General features: G+C 37.7%; 1 protein-coding gene across 3 annotated transcripts in view; it reads right to left on the bottom strand.

The window, feature by feature from the left end:
• The window catches only part of dab2ipb (DAB2 interacting protein b), a 91376-nt gene that overhangs the window by 14575 nt on the left and 51440 nt on the right, over window positions 1-25361 (bottom strand). For all 3 annotated transcript variants that reach the window (XM_079449098.1, XM_079449097.1, XM_079449099.1), the window contains exons 4-8: window positions 16598-16751; window positions 15600-15698; window positions 12917-13471; window positions 2869-3013; window positions 343-487 (exon numbers count right to left, since the gene is read on the bottom strand). In XM_079449098.1, the coding sequence (XP_079305224.1) occupies window positions 343-487; window positions 2869-3013; window positions 12917-13471; window positions 15600-15698; window positions 16598-16751 (1098 nt within the window). The remainder of the gene's footprint in view (window positions 1-342; window positions 488-2868; window positions 3014-12916; window positions 13472-15599; window positions 15699-16597; window positions 16752-25361) is intronic.

Raw genomic sequence — 25361 nt, 5'->3', positions numbered from 1 at the left:
AGATAGTTTAGATGGAGCAAATAAAAGCTGTGTTATACTCTAGCTGAGGTATTCACGTTGGGACAGCGAATGTATGAACTACTCAAAGAAAAATAAATCATAGAGAGGAAAATGAGACTTTGTTCAATTCCGCTCTCAATTTTGACTTTAAAAAGTTTCATACATCTCAACAATGTGCTCGGACACCAAAGTCAAATACCAGTTTCATTATGCAATATGTTGTCAAACATTTCTCATTAAATGTATATTGACCATTATGTCATTTGTTTCTATTTCTACTGTGTCATTTACAAATATCCTCAGATTTATTGTACATTGTAGTAATAGATACATCGTGTTTACCGGTATGATTCGATGATCTTGCAGAAGGCCAGCTCACAACACATTCTGAGGTTGCTCTGATGTTCAGGTAGATCACTAGATGAACATTTTGATGGGTCCACCTCACAGTTCTCATCAGACTCATATAGAGCCTTTATAAACTCCCCTATAACACATAGATACACCTACATTAATCTCCTCTGCAACAAAAATCATTTCAGACAATCAAAAAACAACAGCGTCATCATTGACTCATGTCAGCACAACAGTACGCCCTACGTTTGTTTGCCCTCCGAAATGTCATTTCTCAGCGCAAGACAGTGCAGGGACTTACAACTTGCTTACAATCTTTCATCCAAATGAACAGAGACAGTTAAAAGCAGTAATGAACACGAGAAAGCCCAAAGGTCCTTCCTATTCTGAACCCTTTTAGTCCCTGTCCATTATAAAGTGACTGCTGATCGCAAGTTTACTAGTTATCTATTTATCCAAGAACTAATGAGAGAACCCGAGCTGGGAATAGACAACAAACTTTTGGTCGATCCAAACAAACAGCACAGTCAGATCTCCCTTCCACAGAGACTGCACAGAGAAGCTACCGGTCGATCCCCTCACTCCGTACTGTTGTGCATGAAAGATTCGGGGGGGAATCAAACCAGGGTAGAGTTAACAGTGTGGAAGTCCAACTGATACATGAATTGCACTTCTCTTTCCTTGTATATGTTGGAGAGTAACCTGCCTGATTGCGACCTTATTACTTCTGCATTCTCTCCCATTCTACTGCTTGGAGGAAAAATGATACGTGGTATTATAACTCCAGACTGCATTATTCTTCAAGAAGGAAGTCATATTCAGTTAGGATGCCTTGAGGGTGAGTAAAAGATGGGGACATTTTGTTTCCTGGCTAAAGTATCCCTTTAATTTGACAGGACAATTGGTATTCCAAGAGGGCTAATATTTAATGGAATGCTTCACTCGTGGTTTCACATTGGATCTTGGAGAAGAAACTGGCCATACCGTGTCCACGATTGAAAGTTACTTGAAATTAATTTCCTGTTCACGGGACTCTTGTGACTGTGATATTAATCAGATAATACACTCAAATACAAGATCAAGTGGTTTTACTTAAGAAATGTTATTGCATTTCTGTCATTAAATCTCTCATTAATAATTACTTCAAAGAAATCGATTTAGGCCTATGCATACATTGCACTATATTCATATTGTTTACAGGGATGCAAAATCCAGCACACTTATTTGCTACGATTGCTGATTTACCCTCAGATGTAAAGTAAAACAATATGACCACATAAATAAATGACTTAGCGATTTGTTATGAGCGATTTAACACAGGGTTGTATTGCTATACTAGTGGGAGGGACATTCCATAGACTGATGGAATGAGACTGATGATTTTATTTCAGGTTTATGATATATTCTATCCCCTAACCCTACCCCAACACCCAAACCTAATAATCACACAAACATCTGCAAGACATAAGATTTAAAGAATTTAGCAGAATTATGAGCCTTTATATTTAGCGAGGACCAGTAAAATGTCATAAGTCGATTGTAATGATAATTCACTGTATTACTGAGGACATCACAAATATAGCTAAACCTGTACACATACACACACACACACACACGCACTCAAGTGCACAAAAACTTGGTTGTGACAGCACTTATTGCTTCATTTGTGATTTTATGTTTGTTTACAGCACTACCTTATGGTCTGATTCGTCAGACAACGTTTTAACTATTTTTAACTGCAAATAATACAACAAAAAACAAGATTGTCACGTAATCACCAAAGACATTCATCTGGGCGTACGTAGCCCAAAACCCACTTGAGTGTCTGTCAAGTACTTGAGTAGAGAGACTCATATGTGCTGCTTATGTAACAAAGTTGATTCATTCTCTCTCTTTTCTCGCTCTTCCTTTCACATATTTCTCATATAGATCCTTAGGATCTTTAGCTGATTAATAATTCAACAGGGCTTCACAAGTCACATTATTCTTCAAAAAACAATTATACATTATTCAGAAACACCGAATGAGTTCTTAATGCAAATCTAAAGACAGCCATATGCAATTCTCTTGTGTATTCACAGGCAAAGTCACACGTACAGTTATTAGGTTCCAATATGTATGTGCGGCGTGACATTTTTATTAGTTCAGGTTTTTCCTGCAAACAGACGAGAGACACTAACACATTTCTAAAATGGCAATATATTTTTACACACTGGCCTTATCTGACTTGCAGAGAGCCAAGAGCAAATGAGGGCGGATGCGTGTGTTTGTGTGTATCCTGTGTGTTTTCGCATGGCTGTTTAATCTTATCTTTTAGGCACAGGGAATTAAGCACCACATAAACATTATTTGGAAATATCCCCATGACTGTTGTTTCCAAGCATTCGTGCATGATGGAAAGTTTTGGCAGATAAAAGTTTGCCATATTCTCGTCTTTTCACTCGGTAAAATAAACGAATCAAGACAAAACATTTAATACTGATTTGTTTCGCATACACACATAATGCATCTTACCAAGCGCATCCTGCAGGTACTTCTGTCCAACCAGTTTGAGGTACTCCTCGATGGCTTTAGTGCCCAGCGTGTTTTCTCTGAATATAAGGTGTTCATTCTCACCGCAGCGATCCACCTCTGACATCATCAGGTCTGTCAGAAAGTCCTGCACCAAACAGAAAAACAACATGTTGATGTTTGAATGCGGAGGCTATAAAAAGTATTAAAATGAGCAGAACGGATGGATGGACTGCGTGGAGTGTTTCTGTCATTGTAATTGAAGCTGTTTTGTTGACGATGTCTGTCAGGACATGAAAGGGAAGAAAAAGAGAAGGAGAGAAATGGCAGCGCGCAAGTAAAAAGCTGCTCCTTTCAAAGCTGACTGGCAGGAAGCCTATCACGACAAGCAAATGGGAGTTAGGCACAAAAAATGCAAAGTCTACTGGCTTTTGACGCATACATGCTTACAAACAAACATGCACACCACACAGTTTAACGCAGCGTCCCGAATAAGATTCTGTTGGTGTGTTTATGCATGTTGTGTGTCTCAAACTCTGTTTACAGAGATGAGTGGATCTATGTAGACAGTGGCTGAAAGTCTATTATCGATTATGCTTATCATAATTCACAAAAACAGAACTTATCTCCTCAAAATTCTTGTAGCAAATGACATTGTCTTTCAAACAAACTTTCTCTCCTCAAATATTTTTCAATACTTACAATGCAAATTCAATGATGCCCTGTGCATTCTGTTTTGGTCATTATAGATGACTTGATAATACAAGAACATTTTTAAGAAATCATAAATGAAGTATGCAAATTCTACTTAGACTGCAACAACAGTTTGGACAGAGAGATTGTGTGTGCAAGTTGTGTTGAAACAGTATATTGTATATCCAATTTAAACAACTGCAAAACAATATCTTGCTGGTCAGATTGAGTTTAGGTCAGGTAGCAGACCTCCAGACAGGAAACATCTGTTCTTGGTCAATGTGGTCAAATGTTTTGGCAAACAATATGTTTAGCATTTTCACCACTTGGTATTGCTTTAAGAGTCACTGAAAGGAGAGCAAGAATTTTTCAGATTAGAAAAAGCCAAAGAAAGTGTTGACTCTCGGATGTTTGGGATTGGGATTCAGAGGAAAGGGAGTTTAGGTAGGTTGGATATACTGTGACCTCAGAGCTCGAACCTCTCATGAGCTCAGATGCAGGGAACGGCTACCACAGTAATTCTAAACAAGTCTCTTTCCCATCATGCTTTGGATATGTAGCCTTGATTGTCTAAATACAAGGCATCTTCAAACTAAAACTGCAAAACTATGTTATTGTATTTTGTGTGTTAAAGAGATCGCTCACCCAAAAATGATAATTCTGTTATTATTTATTCACCCTCTTATCATTTCAAACTTGTGTGACTTTCTTCTGCAGAACACAACAGAAGATATTTTGAAGAACGTTGATAACCGAACAGTGACGGTCCCATTGACTTCTATTGTATGGACCCAATGCAAGTGAATGGTTTCACAACATTCTTCAAAATATCTTCTTTTGTGTTCTGCGGAAGAAAGTCATTTTGAAATGATGAAAATGTTTAAAGTTAAATACATTTTCATGAATAAATTCAATCTATTTCAGTGAATTATTTTATAACTCTGATTCATCGATTAGTTTGTGTCATTGCTCAAAAATTTTTACAGAACGAATAACTTGAATTTTGAAATTAACATTTGGAATCTTTTCATGAATAGTGGCTTTTTGGAAAAATATGGCTTCCCCTCATACGTTTCAGTTGTGAAAGAGCACATAGACAAATATCAAGATACATTGCATATAAAAAATTGCCAAAAGGCTGGAAATTTTGAGATAATGTTTGGCTATACTGCACAGCCCATGAGCTGACTCTAGATCAGATCTAAGATGTTCGGTTGTAAAAAACCCTCAGGACTACAAAGATACAAGATCGGCCACATGGAGGGAAATCTCATAAGCCTTGAGTTACTCCCCTCTCTCTTACACACACAGAGTCTAAGTACTATCAAGAAAAAGCCAAGAAAATTCTCCATTACTGTCACAGTTGATCAGTGAGACCATTCCTCACCCTTAATCAGAATGAGACGAGAAAGAGAGAGAGAGAGAGAGATAACGGAAGTGAGACAACACCGAGATAGAAACACCAAGGAAGGCTTAAAATATATTAAGCGCAGTGACATTAATATAAACCAAAAATAAAAAAGCAGAAAAGTTAAAATAAAGCAGAGGAGCAAAAATAGGTGGTGAACTCAGTCTAAAGAAAAACAAGCAGCACACAAGAGAAATAAAAGGATGGAGGGATTAAAAAAAGATAAAATCCCTCCGGTCTCTCTGCATTCCCTGGAAGCAAAAACTAATAAAGAAGGAGCCATCTGACCGAGACAGCACTAGTGTGTGCTCTACTGAGACAAACTGTGTGTGTGTGTGTGTACTTAGGATAAACTGTAGCGAGGGCCCTTTTAAAGCTATGGGCAGTTAAAGCGTGTGTGTGTCGAGACAGCTTTATGCTACTCACTATCAAAGAGCCTTAAATAAAACTAAAGGTCACTAAGCAGACCACAGTATGAATAATGCACACGCCTCATTAATTTACAGACCTGGTGACTCATTCAGTTCTGTGAAGATATTCTGGTGGTGAGGGAGGGACAATGTAAGAGGACGACAGAGAGAAAAAGGTATAGATAGAGCAGCAGAAGGAAAAAGGAGAATATAGAAACTTTAGGAATGATCTATATAGCAGCATTCCCACCAGAGAATGTCTATGCCATTTCCAGCTGTCAGTGATTTACATCAAATTTTTTGGGGGAATTTTGCTGCTGGACCCAATTTTCTTGTCCCACCACATGACATAAATAAATCTATATATTTAGCTACTAATTATTATTATTATCTCATTGTATGACAGTTCATACACATACACTTGCTAGATAATAGCACCATTTCATGGAGATATATTTGTGATTTGATTAATCCCTGGATGCAATGAAAAATATGATTTTGTGCCTCAGTAAATTTTATGAACATAAATTATTAAAATATACTTAACATAATGATGTTCCTGTTTTTAACAGTTAAAATAACGTGAAAACCGTGGGAATAAAATCGGATTTTGGTAGTTAAGATTTTAATTGAACAAATTATTAAGTAAATCCAACTCAAATTACGTAATGCAGTCTGACTGCATTAGGAGAATCATTTTCAAGATTAACTATCATGTTAAGTGTTTTTCAGTGTGTTTAGTTAATTTATCTTTGAGATTTAGGAGAGTTTTGGTATTATATTTGGCTGAGGGAGACGCAATATTAATCATGAAATATGTTATTTCAATTATTGAGCAGATACTGTGCTCCAGTTATAAACAAAACAATAGGTGTGCTGAGGTCATCCATTCATTTGACAGGAATTGCAGGCACGGAAGAGCAGCAAGTGCAAAAATAAGCTTACCATGGAGCTCTTTCGTTGTGCAGTTCTTATTTTATCAGCTACTTACGCAAGAAATCATGCAGAAAATAGCATCCTATGATACAATGCAGAGATTTCACAGACAAGGCTTGAGACTAGACCCAGACTAAAATGAATTTTGAGCCGTCTTTAATAAAAATAACTTGCCCTGCCCCTGACATATCTTAAAATATGCACATCAGTAATTTTCTTTCTAAGGCATAATTTAACTAAGGCATAGTCCTGGTTTAGGCTAAGCCTTGTCTATGAAACCGGGCCAATGTCTTCGATATGTTGCTTCAATTAGGATTTTGAATAGGCGAGATTTGCTGCAAAAGGAAAGGATGGGTATCACAGTGTATTTATCAGTTCTAAGAAAACCAAAATAAAGAAATAAAAAATAATATTTATACATCATATTTTTTTAAATGCAAAATAAACAGCAGCATTAAAATAAATGGGTTGGTTCAGCAAAGCTGCTACTTTAACAAAAGTTCTTAATTTTAAATGGGAAAAGATATTTCAAAATTATATTCGCACTCGAGGATAGGAATTCTTCACTATCAAATACATAATTATCATAAATCTTATCATTATTTGTGTTTATACTGTATGTGTGTGTGTGTCTCATTTTCAACACATCTCTCCTTTGATCTAAAGCCAAGCTGTAAGCTGAACCAATAGTTGTTATCTGGCTCCTTCTATAAGAAAAAATAGAGGTCACAGAAGGTCAGGTGCTATTCAGCAAACAGACAGCAGGAGGGGCAGAAAATAGAGGTAATATGTTGTATCATGTGTAAGAGAGGATAGGTCTAGTTTCACAGAAGCATGGAATTCACTCTTCACCAGCTCTCAATCTACCCACACTATAACCTTGAGTTTTCTTTTCCATGGCACTTATGCAAATTCACATGTACGACCCTGTTAGCCTGTTAGTAAATGAAATGCTGGACTGCAGGGCGGCTTTATCCAGCAAGACTGATTGTTGTGCTGTATGGCTAAAGTGGGTCAAATAGACATTGCTCTAAGCATCACTCAACGATATACATTCTTAAAATGTACTTATGCTTGCTCAACAGTTTGTATTTTATCAACACACCTAAAGAGCTGGTTTGGGGTTTGACTCCTCTGTGTCAGTACTTCTCATTCAAGGGCTGCACTGGAGATGAGAACCATTTGTACGTCATTGTACGACACGACATCCCGTTCGCATCACATCACGGACCCGATTAATACCTAACCTCGAGGATCTTGAGATGCTAGAAAACTGTTCAAGTGTGACCGGGGAGAGATCTGAAGTGGATGTCAGATCTACAGACTTCTGTAATAGCTGTCAGGGCAATGTGCTGCTTCAGTCCAGAAATGACATCCTTTCAGAGCCAGCCTGCCTTAAAGCGCAGCCAAGCGAGATAGAGAGGGAGAATGGCAGAGCACGAGTCTAAGACAAGATAAGGAGATACAGCCCTGATGGAGAGAGGAAGAGTTGCAGGATGGGAAAGAGACGAGAAACTAGAAAATGTGATGGATGAGAAGTGGAACGATACGTGAGCTGAAGGAAAATGGCAGGTAATGACTGTGTTCGTAATAGGAAGTTAATGATGGAAGAGAGTGGTTTAGTTTGATCTAAAAAGCTTTTTTGTAGCTTCACAACAAACAAACATGTACATCAATTTGCGGGGCAATACGGAACATAGCTCAGGATGCAGAATAATGTGTTTTGTTAATTTGTGTGTCCTCAAGACAGGGTTTCCCTGTTATACAGTTCTGAGTGGTAAAAATAAGACAAAACATTATTTTATTGCATTTGATCAGGCACAAATCAATTTGTATGACTTCCTTGGTTTTAACAGTTTAATTTGATCATTATTTTTGGTAAAACCTCAATAAAGCACAATGAATAACTGGCCAAGAGAAACACTTTTCAAACAAATGTTTTACAATGTTTCAAATAATACAAATGTAAAATGATGAGCAGAGTTATTGAAGTTTAGTTCAAGGTCATTTTAGTTTACTCAAATTAAAACGTTTAAACGTTTCTGTTTGTTGAAAAAAAATTAAGGAAAATGTTTTGTTGCCTCCAAAAAAACTGAAATAAGTTTAAAGCACAACAATAATAAATAATAAACATGAATTAATATGGCAACATAAAAATAAACAAATACATTATAATATGACAAAAGCATACACCAAAATAACTAATATTTACATAAAGTAAACATCTAATAACAAAAACTAATTGAAAATATTAATAAAACCAAATAAAACTAAAATCAAAACTCTGGTTTTGTATTTAGTTTTATTCATATTTTCATATAAACTATAATGACCCTGTTTCCAAGATACTGCTATGACTAAATTTCCATGATTTTCCAGGACGGATTTCTTTACATAATTCTTCCTAGTTTTCATTGGTCGTGGGAAGAGGGAACATGTAACTTTTGAGAAATGAAGAAATGGACAAAATGATTTACCATATACTGTAAAAATCACACTGGCATCAAACTCAAGCAGGTGATAAATGAGTTTTCGTCCTCTTGGGCTTGTGTTCACTGTGGGACAACTTTTCTCTTTATTTCACATCAAGAGCAAGCTGGTCTCCAGATCACAGGGCAATAAAAATAAGCCATGGGAATAGAGCGACTACATCTCGCTACTTCCCTTCAATCCCTGCGTGAACAATACTTTAAGAAAGCAAGAGATACCTCGATGTCGAGATTCCTGTGGATAATCCATCTAGTGAACCAGCCACAACAGGCTTTGTTTGGCAGCTGAACTAACCATGAGCAGACATTCAGAAGGAACACAAACAGACAAGCTCTACTTTTCACACAGACGAGAGTGCTTCATCTTCATTTCAACCTAATTTAGTCCAATTTGATTTTGGTCTGTCAAATAATGAGTCTGTCAAAGACACACAACAAAACCCGCTGAAGCACAACTCCCAAATATATCTTATATAGGCCTCATAACATGACTAAATTGAGTGATTTAATCACAGAGGGTATATACTTAAGGGAAGGAGACGTGCTGTCAGGAAACTGAAGCGTTAAATTAAGTCTTCATTCCTCAGATACAACACTCATTGGAGTCAGAAGTATAATCAGCTCAGCATAAAATATTTCACTTAAAGAATCCGATAGTCTGAAAGTGTGTGTGAATGCAGTTATGCTCTTAAAATAGTCTATAGAGAATGTTCTACTTTGGGCCGATAATTATGTTTTCCAGAATATATTGACAACCATCATACAAAAGAACTGTAATGCAGCGAATCAATGTTTTCTCTCACCTCTATAATTTAATGCATGACAAAAATAAGTAATAAACTGATAAACATCACAGCAATATGGAGGGCAACTTGTCTGAAGACACTCTCAATACAGGGATGGTGGATATTACTCCTTCTGAACAAATGACCTTGCACAGCTTGGATGATTTCATTGCTGTTACGGTTTTAACAGCCCATTTCCCTCATGGCTTCTTTGAAAAGAAAAGTAATTAACAGCATCAGTCTGACAGGTCTATAGTGGACATGGGGCAGAAAGAATATGAGAGGTGCAATTGCCCATTTATGTTGACCCTGGTTTAGTAAAAGCAGATCCCAATAAAAGAGCTAAAGTGCAGTTGACCAACTTAAAATAATAAGGCAACCTTTCACGAGCATGTTTCTGAGTTAACTCAACAAACAGAGATGGAAGTCCACCCCACTAAAAATATTACGTTTGAGTCCTTAGTTGATTATAGTCGTACATGTTTAGACTAATTTAATGAGTATATGCAAAACAGACTCCTTTAACCAAAAATGTTCAAATTGCTTATTTATCTTTGTAGGCAGAACATTTTTCAAGTTGGATTCTTTACAGTGTGCTATAAATGAGACGCATAGCAATGATTCTCAAACGAATCAGATTAGCCAGCCATGTGTGAACTAGTGGTTTTAATAACGCTATAGTTCTTACGCCTGCTTAAAGTCTGTTTACAGAGGTCGTGCCACTCAGCAGCCATGTTTGCAACTCCTATGGGCAGCTATTTACGTCATAGCAAATCAACAGGCTGATACTTCTAAAATCGCTGGCAAAAACCATGATTAAATAGGATATTTGATCTGTTATCATGTAGTTATTATGAAAAACATAAATATTAAAACTTACTCCCAAACGATATTGTACTTCCGATTTCAGTGTCCTGCACACTAACCAATAATTCAGTATGTTGAGTCTCTTGCAATTTACAGACAGATTTCTTCTGCAATACAATGACTCCAACATAAATTACCTCCACTAAAGCTGAATACTTATGAAACAATTAATTTCAGACTCTCACAACATAACAGCCATAGGGTAGACCACCCTAGCAAAAACCTGTTTCACGCTTCATTTAACTGATTCTTCACAGCCAAGGCAAATGGCAGGAGATCTATTTGATGTGTGACTGCAAACCATTGGATTACATTAAAACCTTCATTTGGAGGATTTGGTCATTGAAATGACCCTTACACCTGGACAGTGACTGAAAGACACGCTTGTAAATTCACTTACTGCAAACTTGTTCCACGCTTAGGTTCTCTAATTATTCTAGACATATAGGTTGTGATAATGAAAACATTCAGAAAGAAAAGCGATTTATATCAGTGAAAGTATTCAGCAACAGTGCCTTTGGTCTGTCGTGTTCGTTCTGGAAGAGGAAAATGACAGGGACGTAAGAGCAGTCTAAACACGCTCCTCATCAAATGCCATACATGTAGCAGAGGCTTATCCACCTCCATCTAAGGTCATTTTGCTCTTGTGTTTATATTATCTTGTGAGCAACTGCGAACAGACAATTTACAGCAACCCAGGATCTGCTAATCAGAGCCAGACAGAAACCAAAACAGCCAATAGAGATAATAAGAGCGCGTATAATCCCTCCCTTATAGTATAAGATTTTGCTCTTTGGAGCCTTTTGTAGGCTGTGAGAACCAGAGGAAATAATCCCTCCAAAATACCTCTCAGCATGAGAATCTGACACGCAATACAGAGGTTCACAAATAAAAATAAACACAATCTCTCTTTAATGTAGTTTTCCTTTGTTATAATCTGGTCAGCAAATAAATAACAGCAGGGAAGCAACAAGAGATATGATTCTAGTTTAAAAGGAACATCCCTGAAATGCTAGCAAGGTTCTGGCTGTATTATACTATTATATTGATCTCGGGTTGACAATATATAAAAAAATGTAATCCGCTAAAACGTCCACAAAGGTTTTTCATGTATATAGTTAATCAATACTGTAATATATCGTGATCTTGTTGTTGTTTCTCTCTTTCATTTGCGCTGGATTTATATTTTTAGCTTTGTCTGAAATTGGATTTTTATTCAAATAGAAATAATAAGTGTGCGTTCCATTGACCTAATGATTCAGTATGTTCGCATTCTTAAACGTTCACTGTGTGTGGTGGTCAATGCCCTGCATGTATAAAAAAGATTGATTCCTTGCTTGAGAACATCAGTACAGTATTTGTCATGGAAAGAAATATAGATTTTCTTCCGCTCCTAATAAGCAGCCACATAAATGATCAAGCTTAATTGATCCAGTATAGATAAAAAAGAACTTATTCGGAACAACAAAAAGCCATTCTTTTTTTAGTATAAAACTCTAGGATCATTCAAACTCAAAGTAATAGGTCACTCTTTTTACAGGAAGTAGCAAGATCGATGCAGCTGTAATAATAATGAGTCACACCGACACAAGAGTCTCGGTAGGCCTTCATGAGTCATGGGACATCAATTTGTCCGTCAGCGTTTTAAAGAGAAATACACATACATTTGTTCAAACAATATCACAGAGGACAGAAGTTTGAACAGTATGTGTGCAGTGGATCAGGTCTACCTTGTGGGTGGTGTATCCTGGTGGTTAAACATCTGGACATGAAACCCTAATGGATGCAGAACTGAATCCGGAAGAAGTGATCCATAAACTTGAATAAGGCAAACACAGACCCCTACGGAAGCACTTGTTCCTGTACACTACTGCTGTATTGAGTGTGTGCCTGCAAAGTCCCATCAGTATAGCTCACATACCATGTCATCAACCAAGAGAAAAAGTGTTCTATAAAGCATGTTTTCATTAGAATTACAATGCCTAGTATGTCTATTTAATGGCAGTGGGTGCGGGTTGTAAAAATAGATACAGTGGTGCTGGGGAGGGTCAAAGGATTTAATAAAAGCAGGACCCACGGGTTGGAAAAACCCTGACCCGAGAATCACTTATTGAGAGGCAACGTAAACCCCCATTGCTATGATAAATCTGTTCTATTGGAGGGAACGGCGTTGACTCGACTCTCTCAAAGGCCCTGAATCTGCCTTCATTTTGTTAGCGACGCCCAATCAGTTCCCATTGTACAAAATTAACTTTTTTATTTCAGAAGCCATTTCTTCTGAATACACATCACAATGTGTAACACACAATGAAACTTCCATTTCATGCCAACTCATTGTTTTCAGTGATATCTTTTAACATCCCTAATATAATCCTAATCCTAATTTCTGTTTAAATAGTTGGGTTAAATAGTGTTTGTACCTCACTGTACTAAATAACAAATCCAAGTAGTCTTGTACATTACCTTCGCTTTCCCGGTGCTTTGCAGGATATGCACGAGGGCACAGGCCATTTCTTCTTTGTTCTTGACGCTGATGGCCGGCTCCAGCACAGAGCACAGCAGCATGTAGTTGTTGGTGGTGTATTCAGCAAATTCTTTATAGAGCTCCATGGGCAGGATGTTCATACTCTGGTACCGGGCTCTGATGCGGATCATGGGCCCCGCCGTTTTCCCTTTACCCGGATTGGGTTGGCTAACTGGGTACCATTTCTCAACCAGCTGTCTACTTGTGATGCTCGCCACCGGAATGCTCACCAGTCCCACATAGTTATTTTTGTCCTTTTTCTTTTTCTTGTCCGAATCCCTGTAGAGGTGGACAGTGATATTTTGGACGGCAGGGAGGTTGTTGAACTCAAAGTGTTCACCCCAGAATATGTTATCTGTCTTGAGTTTGCAGGTCGTGCGGGCGTACAGGGCATCATCCAGGCAGAGTTCGCAGAAGTACTTTTTCTTGGCCGGAAGGTCCTTGGCTTCGATGATCCAAAGCCGGAGCATGTTCTCTACCCGTCTACTGTTGTCCTGGAGATGAAAAGCACAGTGAGGTCAGCGCACTCTTGGGATATTACGCCATAGTAGTAAAAGATGATTGTCGGCGAGCGTGACATCTAACAGGGTCAGTGATTTAGAGATGGCCAGCTATTCTATACAGTGATTAAATACCCTCTGTTTCGGATAATTCACCTTTGGCTGGAAATTAGCGAGACATTTATTTTAGATCACTGCCTATAAAGATAGCAGGGAGCGCTGTAAATATTGCATGACATCATTCAGCACTTAATGTCATCCTTTTTTTTTAATAGAAAATTGAGCCTTTCAACTGTGAAGCCATGTGATTTAATATTAGTAGGAGGGACGGCCATTAAATTGACCTGTATCATGCTGTATTTGCGATCAAGCTTTTGTTGGATTTATAATAGAGGTTAATTTATAGATGGTCCTCTTTCCTCTTATAACTTAAAAGGCAATGGAGTATGAGATCAGAATAAAACTAAATGCCACAGTTATTTCTGAGGCCACAGAGCATTTGCGAATCACTGAACAGAATAGACTGATGCTTAGCTAATTACTTTCACTAACAGTAGTTGACTGTACAGTACTTTAATGTAGTATTTACATTCATTGAATTAGCCATCAAGCCTGTTTAGAACATTTTGGTTTGACATCATTTTGTTTCTTTTATTAAACGATGAATTACTTGCGTGACTATTAAATGCATCAATGAAGAGTGTAATTCACGAAGCATGCATATGCGTTCATTTCTTTCACGAACATATCATAATTCACTCAAAACGTTTGTGTTAAAATGTATTCCAGATGTACTAAAATGGGTCTGTATTATGCAAATGACTACCCTCAGACATGTGGTCGCTCATTTAGAAAGAAGAACAAATTCATGCAAACATGCACACAAGTGTTGGGCAGGCAGAAAGTTAGTAAAAGACAGTTCGTAAAAAGTTGTCACAAGTTTTAATGTACTTATTAATATGAATGATGTATGCAATTATTTGTGAATGAGACCCGATGCTTACGCAAATATTTTATCGCACATATTTTTCAGATTCATTATTTTAATTTCTCAAATGTTTTGACATATAGGTCTCCTGTTTGCTTGCTGAGGGAAACAATAGTCTTTTTACAACCTTTAGTAATGGAAATATAAACATTTATTTGTCTAATATATAAAAACAATTGATATATCAATGTACCTGTATGTTTGCCAAGCTATCACTGTGGACAAACAAACTCATCGCAAACATCATGTAAAACCATGCAAAACATATTAGTCAATCCAGCTCAAATCTAAATGGACAGCTCTTGACAATGCAGCAATGAGCTCCCATGCATCAGATTTACTGCCGGCAATCAAAAGACAGCAGAGACAGACAGCATCAGCAGTTCATAAGAGCTTCCGATGCGCAAGAATGATTCCCTGTACAGCGAACAAAATAGCTCTGGATATCCGGCAGTCCATACTAGTGTAGCATCATCTATGGCGCTGGCTGATATTCCCACACTAATAAACATCTACTAAGGCAACTGACTTTACTAAAGCAGATATTGAGGTGCTTCATTGTGAGCCCTCATCGCAGATAATGACCTCATTAGACGAACAGAAATTAGCCTCTGTTGCATCAGCTAATGCTTGAACTACGATCATCTTCACACAGCTACAGAATCAACATCTGTCTGAATGCGTCATCTGTTTACAGCTAAGCTTTCTACAGCGTGTATGTGGCGCTCACCTCGCAAACCCATCGAGTAATTAAAATGTACGACCGAGTGCCGGGGAGACATTAAACGCATCCCCAGGCAAGCTGTTACCAAGGCAAATATAACTTGAAGGTTGTGCTTGAATTGTTTTCTAAGTAATTAATCATTAACTTGCTTAATCATTGATTGGTGAAATGAGCTGTCGGAGGAGCTCTGTTTTCCTGGGCGTGCTCCAAGCGCCCATATGTTTGGAAGTTTGAAGTCTCAGCTGAGTTTATGTCAAAGAGAGAGAGAGCAAGAGAGGGAGAAACATGACCTAAAATTCAACAGATCTCGCAGTTCTTTAGTAATTAATCCGAGCCATTTATTGGTGTGTCAGGATTGTAGCTTATGCTGATATATAGGATGAATTCTATCTCTTCAAAGGCGAGTTTACCTTATTAGGGTGAATTGCTCGGCGCAGATTTTCCATCCATTTGTCTCTCTCGGCGGCCGAACGGCAAGAAAAGCACTTACTACCTGTGGAGGTGCTCACCTGGAGAAAGAGCCAATAAGTGTCAGAATACTGTAAGCGTTTGGCTTAGAAATAGCATGTTTCAGTTGCTATGCATTTGATACGGTCTAATTTTTAATTTAAGGGCAAGAACATATATATCATAGAAATCTGATTTCTGACTGGTATGACTGGTTTTGCATGAATCCAACAAGATGAAAAACGTTTCTTTTTATGTGATAACCTCGATTTTTATCACAGTTTTCATGTGTTTTGTCACTCTGAAAGTTTTTCACACTTGCTGTTGCATGACTTTGTCACTCCTAAGGTTTGATTTTGTTGAAATCCAACAGACACTGGACTGAAATGGTCACAATACATCTAGAAATGTTGAATCAAAATGAAAATTGGTAATGGCCTCTTAATTTCTTCACTGGCTGTATATGTTAGGACATTGATTATGACAAAAATTATAATCACAACTACTTTGAACAAATATTGACATCACAAATATTTTATATGATTAATCATTGACTTACTAAATTAAATGATATATAAATAAATAACTTCTCTACTTTACATTGGATTCAGCCGAATAAGTATATATAATATATAATTATAAACTAAAGTATGAATGCATATATGTTCATAAATAATACAATAAATAAACCAATCAATTACATTAAGATAAATGATCAAATATGCTGTGCACCGCTACAAAACACATTTAACATTTTGGTAAACTATCAACTAAACATGCCATACCAATAGCATTTTAACTTGATTATTTTGTTTTTATTATTGTTGGACGCCAAAATTGAAAATCGCTTAGGATTTCTTGCATAGCCCTAATAATACAAAACATTTATTGATTGGTTAAAGTATCTGTCTCTGTCAGTGATATTGCCGTATGTTTGTTTATGCGTGTGTCCATAAAGTACCTCAAAGCAGTAATCCTGCCCGAGAATGGAGCTGTGTACTGGTTTAATGAGGACCTCCTCTTCCATGCTGAGGTCCAGAGCTTCTACTGCACTGCTGGGACTGAGCAAAGACTCGTGTGAGCGCGACTCCTTCAGCCTGGGCATCAGATGAGACCTGAGGCACAAATAAAACAAAAACGTAAGTCAAAGACACACATACTGTACCAAACTGTATGCACTCGAGATGTTTTATACAAGTATCTATACACAGTGAGTAGTAACAGGGCACTGTAAGTAGCTATCACTTTTCCGTGATGGTCTTATGAGTTCCTGAGAACTGCCTGGAAACCATACAGTGTGCGTTATCACTACTTAAGTTGCTGGTGTAATATGAGGACAGACTTTCTGGTGCTATCTGGAGAGATTCAGTTATGCTGAGACAACAGAGTCGGTAGGCACATTAACAAGAAATAAAGGACACGGCGGGATCTCCAGGGTCAGAAAATGACACTTTAATATAGACGATAGTATATAATGACAAAAGCAATAACCAGATTTCTTTCTAACTTGCTGCGTTTTTAAAATGTTGGATGTAGAGGTCAAGAACCGAGCAACTTTTCTAGAATTTTGATTGAGACAACATGGAAAATCTCTGCCATGCATTTCAATATCAGTTAGTTAAAAAGACAAAACCCGAGAGATAATGTATTAGAACATAAAGACTGTGTTGTGCTGTGTGTGCTGGCAGGAATGTGTGAGGCTTTTTAAAATGCCAATACCACTCTCGTCACATCAATTCAACACGTTCCGCATCTGTAATAAACAGTGATGGCGAGACAGCGAGCATATCATTGGAAAATCCAACATGTTTACAGCTGTAATTAGAGTGGGAGATCTCGTCTGGGATGATCTGTGTTGGTTTGTACTGATGTTAATTACATCTGATCTGGGAACAGTTCCACTACTCATTCCATGATGTCATTGGAGAAAGAGAAGAAAGTTCATCACTAGATCTTCAGTCGGATGTAGCTATGTGTTTTACGGAATAGATTATATAAATACATGCACTGTTACTGCTTGGTACGTTTTTGGCTTTAAACAAAACTTTTAGGTCTTTAGTTAGTTTAAATCTTGTCTGGCTAGCGCACTTCTCAAAATGTTACCGCATGAGGTCCGCATGTGGACAGTAGGCGGTCTCTTGTGGCTGTTCGTCAAAAGCGCCAAAAACAAAAGTCAAAACAAACGTAAAACACCGTAAAACGCAGAAGTCTAACTAAAGCAGTGCGAGCAACACCACAATGCTACTCTCCTTTAGCAACAATTCCACTTATTGCCATGGACAAAAATGTATAAATTGCTTATATCTAAATACAAAAAAGAAAATCGCACTATATTGCGACCTAATGGTGCAACTGGGTAACTACTACCTTACATGCATAACCTGTTATAGTAATTTAAAGGTTATATTTTGCGGCTCCACACAAATTTTATTTGGTGGGAGAGGGCCCAAAATGGCTCTTTTGGTTGCCAACCCAGCATAGGTTAATTTACCCAGCATATTTAGGGTTTGGTTGTAAATGCCCAACAAAAAGCGTTTGAGACACACCTCGGAAAGGAAAACATATGGATGGGACACAGGGATAAAGCAATCCACCCTTTATAAAGCCAAATGTCAAATCTTTGCATTTGCATTTTTCGATATTTGCATATTTCCTGGGAAAATTACATAGATTCATATTTGTTTACGTTGTTATGTGTTTATGAAAATCATACAACCAAATTTGACAGCAAGTAAAAACACATGAAGTGAACAAGACAAATAACCCATGAGTACAGTACTTACCGAAGACTGACAAAGATGATGCTGACAGTAAACTCAATTCATCTACTTGACATAAATCCATAGTTTTCAAGACACAACTCACACATTTCACAATCCACTCTTCATCTCTATCTTTGTGTTCCATCAAAATTATACTTTTTTCTATTACCCTGTACCTTTGCTTTACCTCCCTGCCCCCTCTGTTGTTTTGATTTCCTTATTCCTTCCATAAATAATTCTCTCTCTCTCTCTCTCCCTCTACCACAAAGATCTTCAGTGTATACCCCTGAGACAAGCCTTGTTTCCTAACCGCTGAGGCTTCAGAGTGTAAAATGTGTGAGTGTACAAACTAAACTTGTTTCATTCTGATTGGCTGGGGTAAAATGAACTGGGATATTTCTGATTGGCTGAGGTGAAATGAAGAGTGCAAGAGTAACTGGAGCAAAGGGGATTGTGGGATTGATCCATGCTTGAAGCGCCATTTGAGACATGCGGTATCAAGCTGGTGCTCCAAATGACAGGTTGAGTTTCCAGGACAGGGAAAAGAAATGTCGGTTTTCCTGACCGGCGTAACATTGACAAGATGACACTGACATGTATTGGGAATAGCTGTCAGAAACAAGCCTGAGCAAAACATTTCAGACGGGAGAAGGAAAATAGAATGAGTGCGTTCGGGAGAGGTTCATCTGAGCATACGTCTATCACTTAGAATATGAAACTTTACTTAAACATCAAACGCACTCTCTTCGGCTTCTGAACAAAACTGACAGACTCTTTGAGAAGAATGTAATATAAGTACTTTAAGTTCCTAAAGAGACTTGTTCTCCTAAAAATATATTTTTTTGTCCAGTAAATTTGAGAGGAGATCAATTGCCATGGAAACAGAGAGAATAAATCATGACATCTCCAAAGCAGCTTTATCAACTTCTAAAGAGAACACAAATAATATATCTGAGCAAGTCTTTTGAACTTTTTATGTAACCCGAGTCAATAATTAAGTCATTATTGAACCATGCATGTGAAGAGCTGTGCGAAGGCATTACGCAGGAATATAGGATTTATAAAAAAGCCTATTTGATGACAATTCCATATTCTTCCAAGTAACTCCCTGTTGTTTCTATTTACCACAGACCACAAGAATCAGATGACCTCATCCAGAGTTGACTCCATGTTTAATTTATTGCAAATGAGGCTGTGAGAAACAGAAATACTGTCTAAAATGGCTTTAAAAATGTCTTTGTTCTGTTGAACAATATTTAAAATGTAGGAAAGCAAACAGTTGGGGCACTGTTGACTGCCATTGTAATTTTTCCTATGGTAGTCAATGGTGGCCAAAAACTGTTTGGTTACAAGCATTCTTCCTAATATAGTTCTCTGGTGTTCAACAAAACAAATACATGTATACAGATTTGGAACAATTTGAGGATGAGTAAATGATGGCAGAATTTGTATTTTTGGGTGAGCTGTCCCTTTAAGACCATTATTAACCAAACTGGACATTGAAAAAATCAGATTTTATTACATTTAATTACCTATGTCTCAAGGAGAGTAATTATTTGGTAATACAGGTTTAGTTGAATATGCTATTTGTGTATTCTCTTAACATATACAGCATTTATGCATGGATGCCATGTCCATATGCATGAAAACCTATCAAATTAAAACAACATTTTTGCCGACCCAGATAACTATAAATAATCTCATAAAAAATACTTTCTTATTAGTACTAAAATCATGTAGAAACAAATGATGAATCTTCTAAACAGTGCCAGTGGGCAAATATGAAATGCATTCTGGAAATAACAGGTGAGGCTAAGAGAGGAATATGACATGTTCAGACAACGCAGAGGTGTACCCTCAAAGGAATGCGTGTTTTCTTGTACTTGTGTGTCCATGTGTCTGAAAAAAACTAATAAGCAGACGTATCTCTGCCCATAAACATGGAAACACATTCACCTACCCACTCGATGTGTGTCTTTAGAAGGTTAACTGTCACATCAGTCTCGCAGAACGAGTGTTAATGTCAGCATTGGAGGCAATGAACGACACCGTGTGAATGATAAAACATTCCCTCTGTGTGTGTGCGTGAAAGAAAGGGTGTATTTTGGCCTGCTAGTATGATGTTAGTGTGCTCAGTGATGTGGTTTGCATGCTTAATTGCATGTGCTACCAGCTCTTTCATGTCGGTGCATTTTCCAGGAAAGATAGTAAGCATATTTGTGTATCTGAGCATGTGTGTTTTTGTGATGGGAAGGTATTTACATAAATACTGAACTGTGAACAGCGCACCCCCGACATATTTATCATCCCAAACAGTACAACGTGCATAGGTTCTGCTGGGAAGCAACTGACCTATTTGTCCTTGAGAAAAAAACACCCTGTTCATAACATTTGGACACATTTTCTCTCTTTATCTTTCATTTATTTATGTTCTACCCAGAATGCTCTTCCACCCAAACGGATTACTCCCCTGCTCCTCTCTTCTTGCCTTCACAGGGCTCTGTATCTCAGTCTCTGTAAATATTTCAGACATTGCACCAGACACCAATCACACCTCAACCTCCATCCCTTACTGTTCATCTTTTCCACTCAGACCAATTATTTTCGCCGCTGGACCAAAAATAAACAAACCAGCGAAGGAAGCCAAACATGTTCCGGTGAGATGTTTGAATATAAACACGATGTGATAGTGCCATGATGGCATGAAGATGTCAATCTGGCTCTGAGATGCAAATGGGTCCTTTTAATTCAGTGACTGCATGAAAGAGTAGCAAAGAAGAGAGATGGGTTTTGAATGCTCTATAAATAAAGTTTTAAATCGGTGCAGGAGACAGATAGATGAGAAGATTAACCTCCAAGAGCTCCAGAGTGCAAAAAAATAATGATGCGCAACAAAAGCTCTGCAGCTGCTTTCTAAGACAGAGTTTTATCTGTCGTGAAGCCACCGAAATGACAGACCAGGAAGTTTCTACATAGGCAGCAATAAATGAAGTAATGAGTTGTGTTCAAGGGCAGTATGAATAAGTCCTCTCAATTTGCATCAGCGTTCTCATCAAGAGTGCACCTATGCCTGTATATCCTGGTTTTGTAGGCGGCTCAATATGTTTTTGGAACACAGCTATTAATATAAAATATAGTTGCTGACATATGGTGCATTTTTTGCATCCGTATGCAGTTTGGTAGAATTTCATCTGGTGATGAGGTGGTAACTAAATCAGAGTTCATAGTAGTGTTTCTGTTGCGATTTCCTTTTGTTCCACAACAAAACAGCACGAAAACAGTCTGTCAAAATGTCTAGTTTTAGGGCTAGTGGGTCATTTTTGAAATCCATTCGTCTGCAGGGTCACAGGGGGCTGGAGCAAATCTTGGATAAGTCTGATGTATAAGTGTATAAATGTATAAGTGAACTTCCCTGTAGTCCTGAATCTTAACTATTCAACAATTCAGAATTTGAAATAGTCCTAAAAATATGACAAAAATATATTTCCGTCCATCATTAAATGCTCTCATCTTATTGTCACAGTGACCTTTACAAGAGTACAATCACCAAAATACGGGAGTTCACAAATCAACAACCGACCTTGACCACAGACATGAAAGAACCAGGAGGATAAAGAAAAACAGGAAGACGTAAAGGGACGTGCTCCCAACCGCACAGGCCATCGCAGCTCTAACACACACCGTTTGATACACACAAGTCAGCCTTTCAGAGAGCACATCACAGACTTGTTTCAAATGCAGGGAGTGTGGGTGTATGGAGCTCACGCAGAAAAGAAAAGTTAAGGTCACAGGCACACAAACACATTTACCATGCTGGCTGGAGATTACATGTATACATCAGTGTGTAAAGAAGCCATCACATATGTGATAGACAATTAAGTTATGTGTGTCATTGATGACAAATAACAAAATGATAACTTAGACTCAGTTGGTCTGTAACGTGATCTGTCAGCATGATGTAATACAAATAGAAACTCGAAATATTTCTTAGATTATGCTTACTTATTAATAAGTCTGTTAATGCTATATCAGAGCAAACATTTATCAACGTTTTTAAAATTGCTCAGAACTTTAAACCAAATATCTGAAAAAATGATACTTGATGCTAATTGGTAGAGTATTGAAGTACAGCCTTTGAATTGAATTGAAAAAGATTGATTCCAGGTAACACATTGCATACTCAATTATACACAATGCAATGCATGACATTTAAAAAATTACTATTTTAATATAGAATCCATTGTAGCTCATTATGTACAGCCGTTGAGGCTGGTGTAAACAAAAGCTCTAAACAACATGAAAAATATGCGTCACGTCACGTCTGTAAATTGCTTTAGATAAGTGTCAGCCAATTGCCTAGATTTAATTGTAAAATGTGCAAATAGTCAAATACAAAATAAAAAGAATAAAATATGACTAAATTAAGATACACTTTAAACCATTGTGTGCAGATCTTGTCGAAAAACTAAAGAGTAAAACATGAACATGAAGTAGCAGGATGCCAGTGGCTTGTGTCATCGAGCAGAGAACAGCAAGATCGATCCGAACCAGTTTGTCGCCAGTTCGACGCAGCTTTCATAAAACCCTGCATACGCTGAAAGCAGCCTTTAATCATTTGCATACAAAATCCCAATGTCAATTAATGCAGTGTATGATTAATGGAGCGGTCTAAGAGTTCGCTGTCATGGCTGCACTGTCGTTTACACAAAGAGAGAGATCAATGTACTTTCGTTGCTTGGGTCTGGTTCTACCCTTGAATGGACCGCAACTATGAAAAGGTGATTGTTTCCATGGCAACTAGCCGACAGGTACAATTTTAGCCCCAAAAAAGACCACAAACCATAATGACATTAGTGAAACACCGGCAATAATCACATTTAGTAAAGATAAAAAAGAACATTTGATAATCTAAGATATGTATTTATGTCATTTAAAAGGTACATTAATTGTAATCGTGGGGTATCACATCTGTACTGTACTGTACTGTACTCTCTCTCTCTCTCTCTCTCTCACACACACACAGAGAGAGATAGAGAGAGAAGCAGTAGCAGGGTTTCATACAGCAAGGACTAAATCAATTGACAGATTGACCCCTAAACCTGAAAGTACAGAAAATGGACAAGAGCACGTGTGTTTGGATTGTTTGTTGAGCACCTTACAAAACTAATGCGAGATGTCCACATGATGCACCGCACGCCTAATCGCATCACCAAAAGAAGGACGGGAAAAATAAGGATGTGCGACCCGTCGCAAAGAATACACACAAACCTCCAACTTTAACAGACATTTTGAACGTGCTTACAGTTTTAATTATGGTAAGTTGCCAACGAAATTCTCTCACAGTTTATATGTAGGCTAGTGTACGCGTATTGTCTTCATATTATCTTTAAGTGCACTTTAGAATAACACCGAATGCACCAAATAAACCATGACATCCATACCAACATACCATCCGCAAAACAAAACAGACAAGCAAGCAAAGATAATATCTACAAAAGCAACTGTAACCTTCACCTCCACACTGTAGCTGTTTGAAACTACTACACTATACAATGGAAATCACTAGTCAACCCCGTTATGCAGAATTGTCCATTTAAATTAGAAACTGAACGGCCAACAATAAAGGAAGGAGAGCGTCACATACGGTTACAGTGAACATAAGGGAAACACCAGGGTGGTGCAGAGGCCAGAGATCACAAAGAATCCCTAAACGACTTCTTGAAGCGCGGATTCAGATTTATATCGGAGCGGTGCGTAAAATATGTGAAAAATTCATGAAGTCGCTTAGGGAATTATTTGCGATCTATGGCGTCTTGTCTGCACCGCTCTGTTGGACAGGGAACTTCACATGAAACAGCCGATAAAACACCTACAAACAGATAACGCTCCCTTAATCCTTTACACACACTAAACATAATAACACTTCAATTCTCTATGAACTAAATTTGACTCCAGTGCAAGATCTTATTGGATCTTACCTTTAGCTAATGCTATTGCAATCTCTTATTAACAGGGAATGAATGTTGTTGTATTCTAACTATTCTAGTGACATATACACATTCCCCTTATTTATACACATTGTAACTTAAAATATAACATCTAAAATATTTCAAGTTTCAGCTTGCACTGTGAAAAACAAACATTTGCATCAATTCATTCTAGTGCATAAGAGAGGGTGGATGCGATTCTGCTTTCAAGCAAACCCTTCCCAATCTCTTCCCTCGCCTCTTTCATTACCACATGGGCCAAATGGACAATTTCACAGTTATATCATGGCAGAGAAACACGAGCGATGAATGCCAGCCTCTCCATATGCACATAAAAAGGAAATAAAGATGCAGTCAGTGCCAAGATAGTAAACAGGGAGTGAAGGATGCTGGGAAATTCAACACAATGACAGACTGAGGGAAGACATGTCATTCTCAAGAGAAATGGGCTAAATGTGCTAAACAGCAAACAAATTAGCCTTGGCCTGAACAAATCCTCGATGAATAAGGCAATGCCACACGAACGCCTTTGTCTTATCACAAGCAAACAGTTGAGCCCTGGGTGTTTACTAGGCATTCGGTAAAAGGCTAACCAAAGGTTGTATTGGACCGGGCACTTTCTCATTTCCAACACACACACACACACACACACAATCAATGACTTGTAAATCTAAAATATTTTAGGGAAAATAAGTCTATCATTTCTGTTCTATGTGCTTCGGGAACAATATGATATATATATTTTAATAACAATATTATTACAGCTGTCTTTTTATTGTTTCATTTAGCCTCTGCAATATTGATATGAAATATTACACGATAGTTTAGTTTGAAAAGATATAGTGTTTAACTCCTCGTGTTATGTACAATATGTGTACGATTCAATTGTGACAGTAAACGTTTGTTTGTAACATTCATACGTGTGCACGTGCAATCTGTGTTTGAAATCTGAAAATATCTTTAAAGCAAGCAATTA

Source organism: Barbatula barbatula (genome assembly GCF_947034865.1).
Source record: "Barbatula barbatula genome assembly, chromosome: 2".
In the NCBI taxonomy this organism is placed as follows: domain Eukaryota; kingdom Metazoa; phylum Chordata; class Actinopteri; order Cypriniformes; family Nemacheilidae; genus Barbatula; species Barbatula barbatula.
The sequence above is the reverse complement of the archived record's forward strand: the minus strand, read 5'-3'. Positions and strand labels throughout refer to the sequence as shown.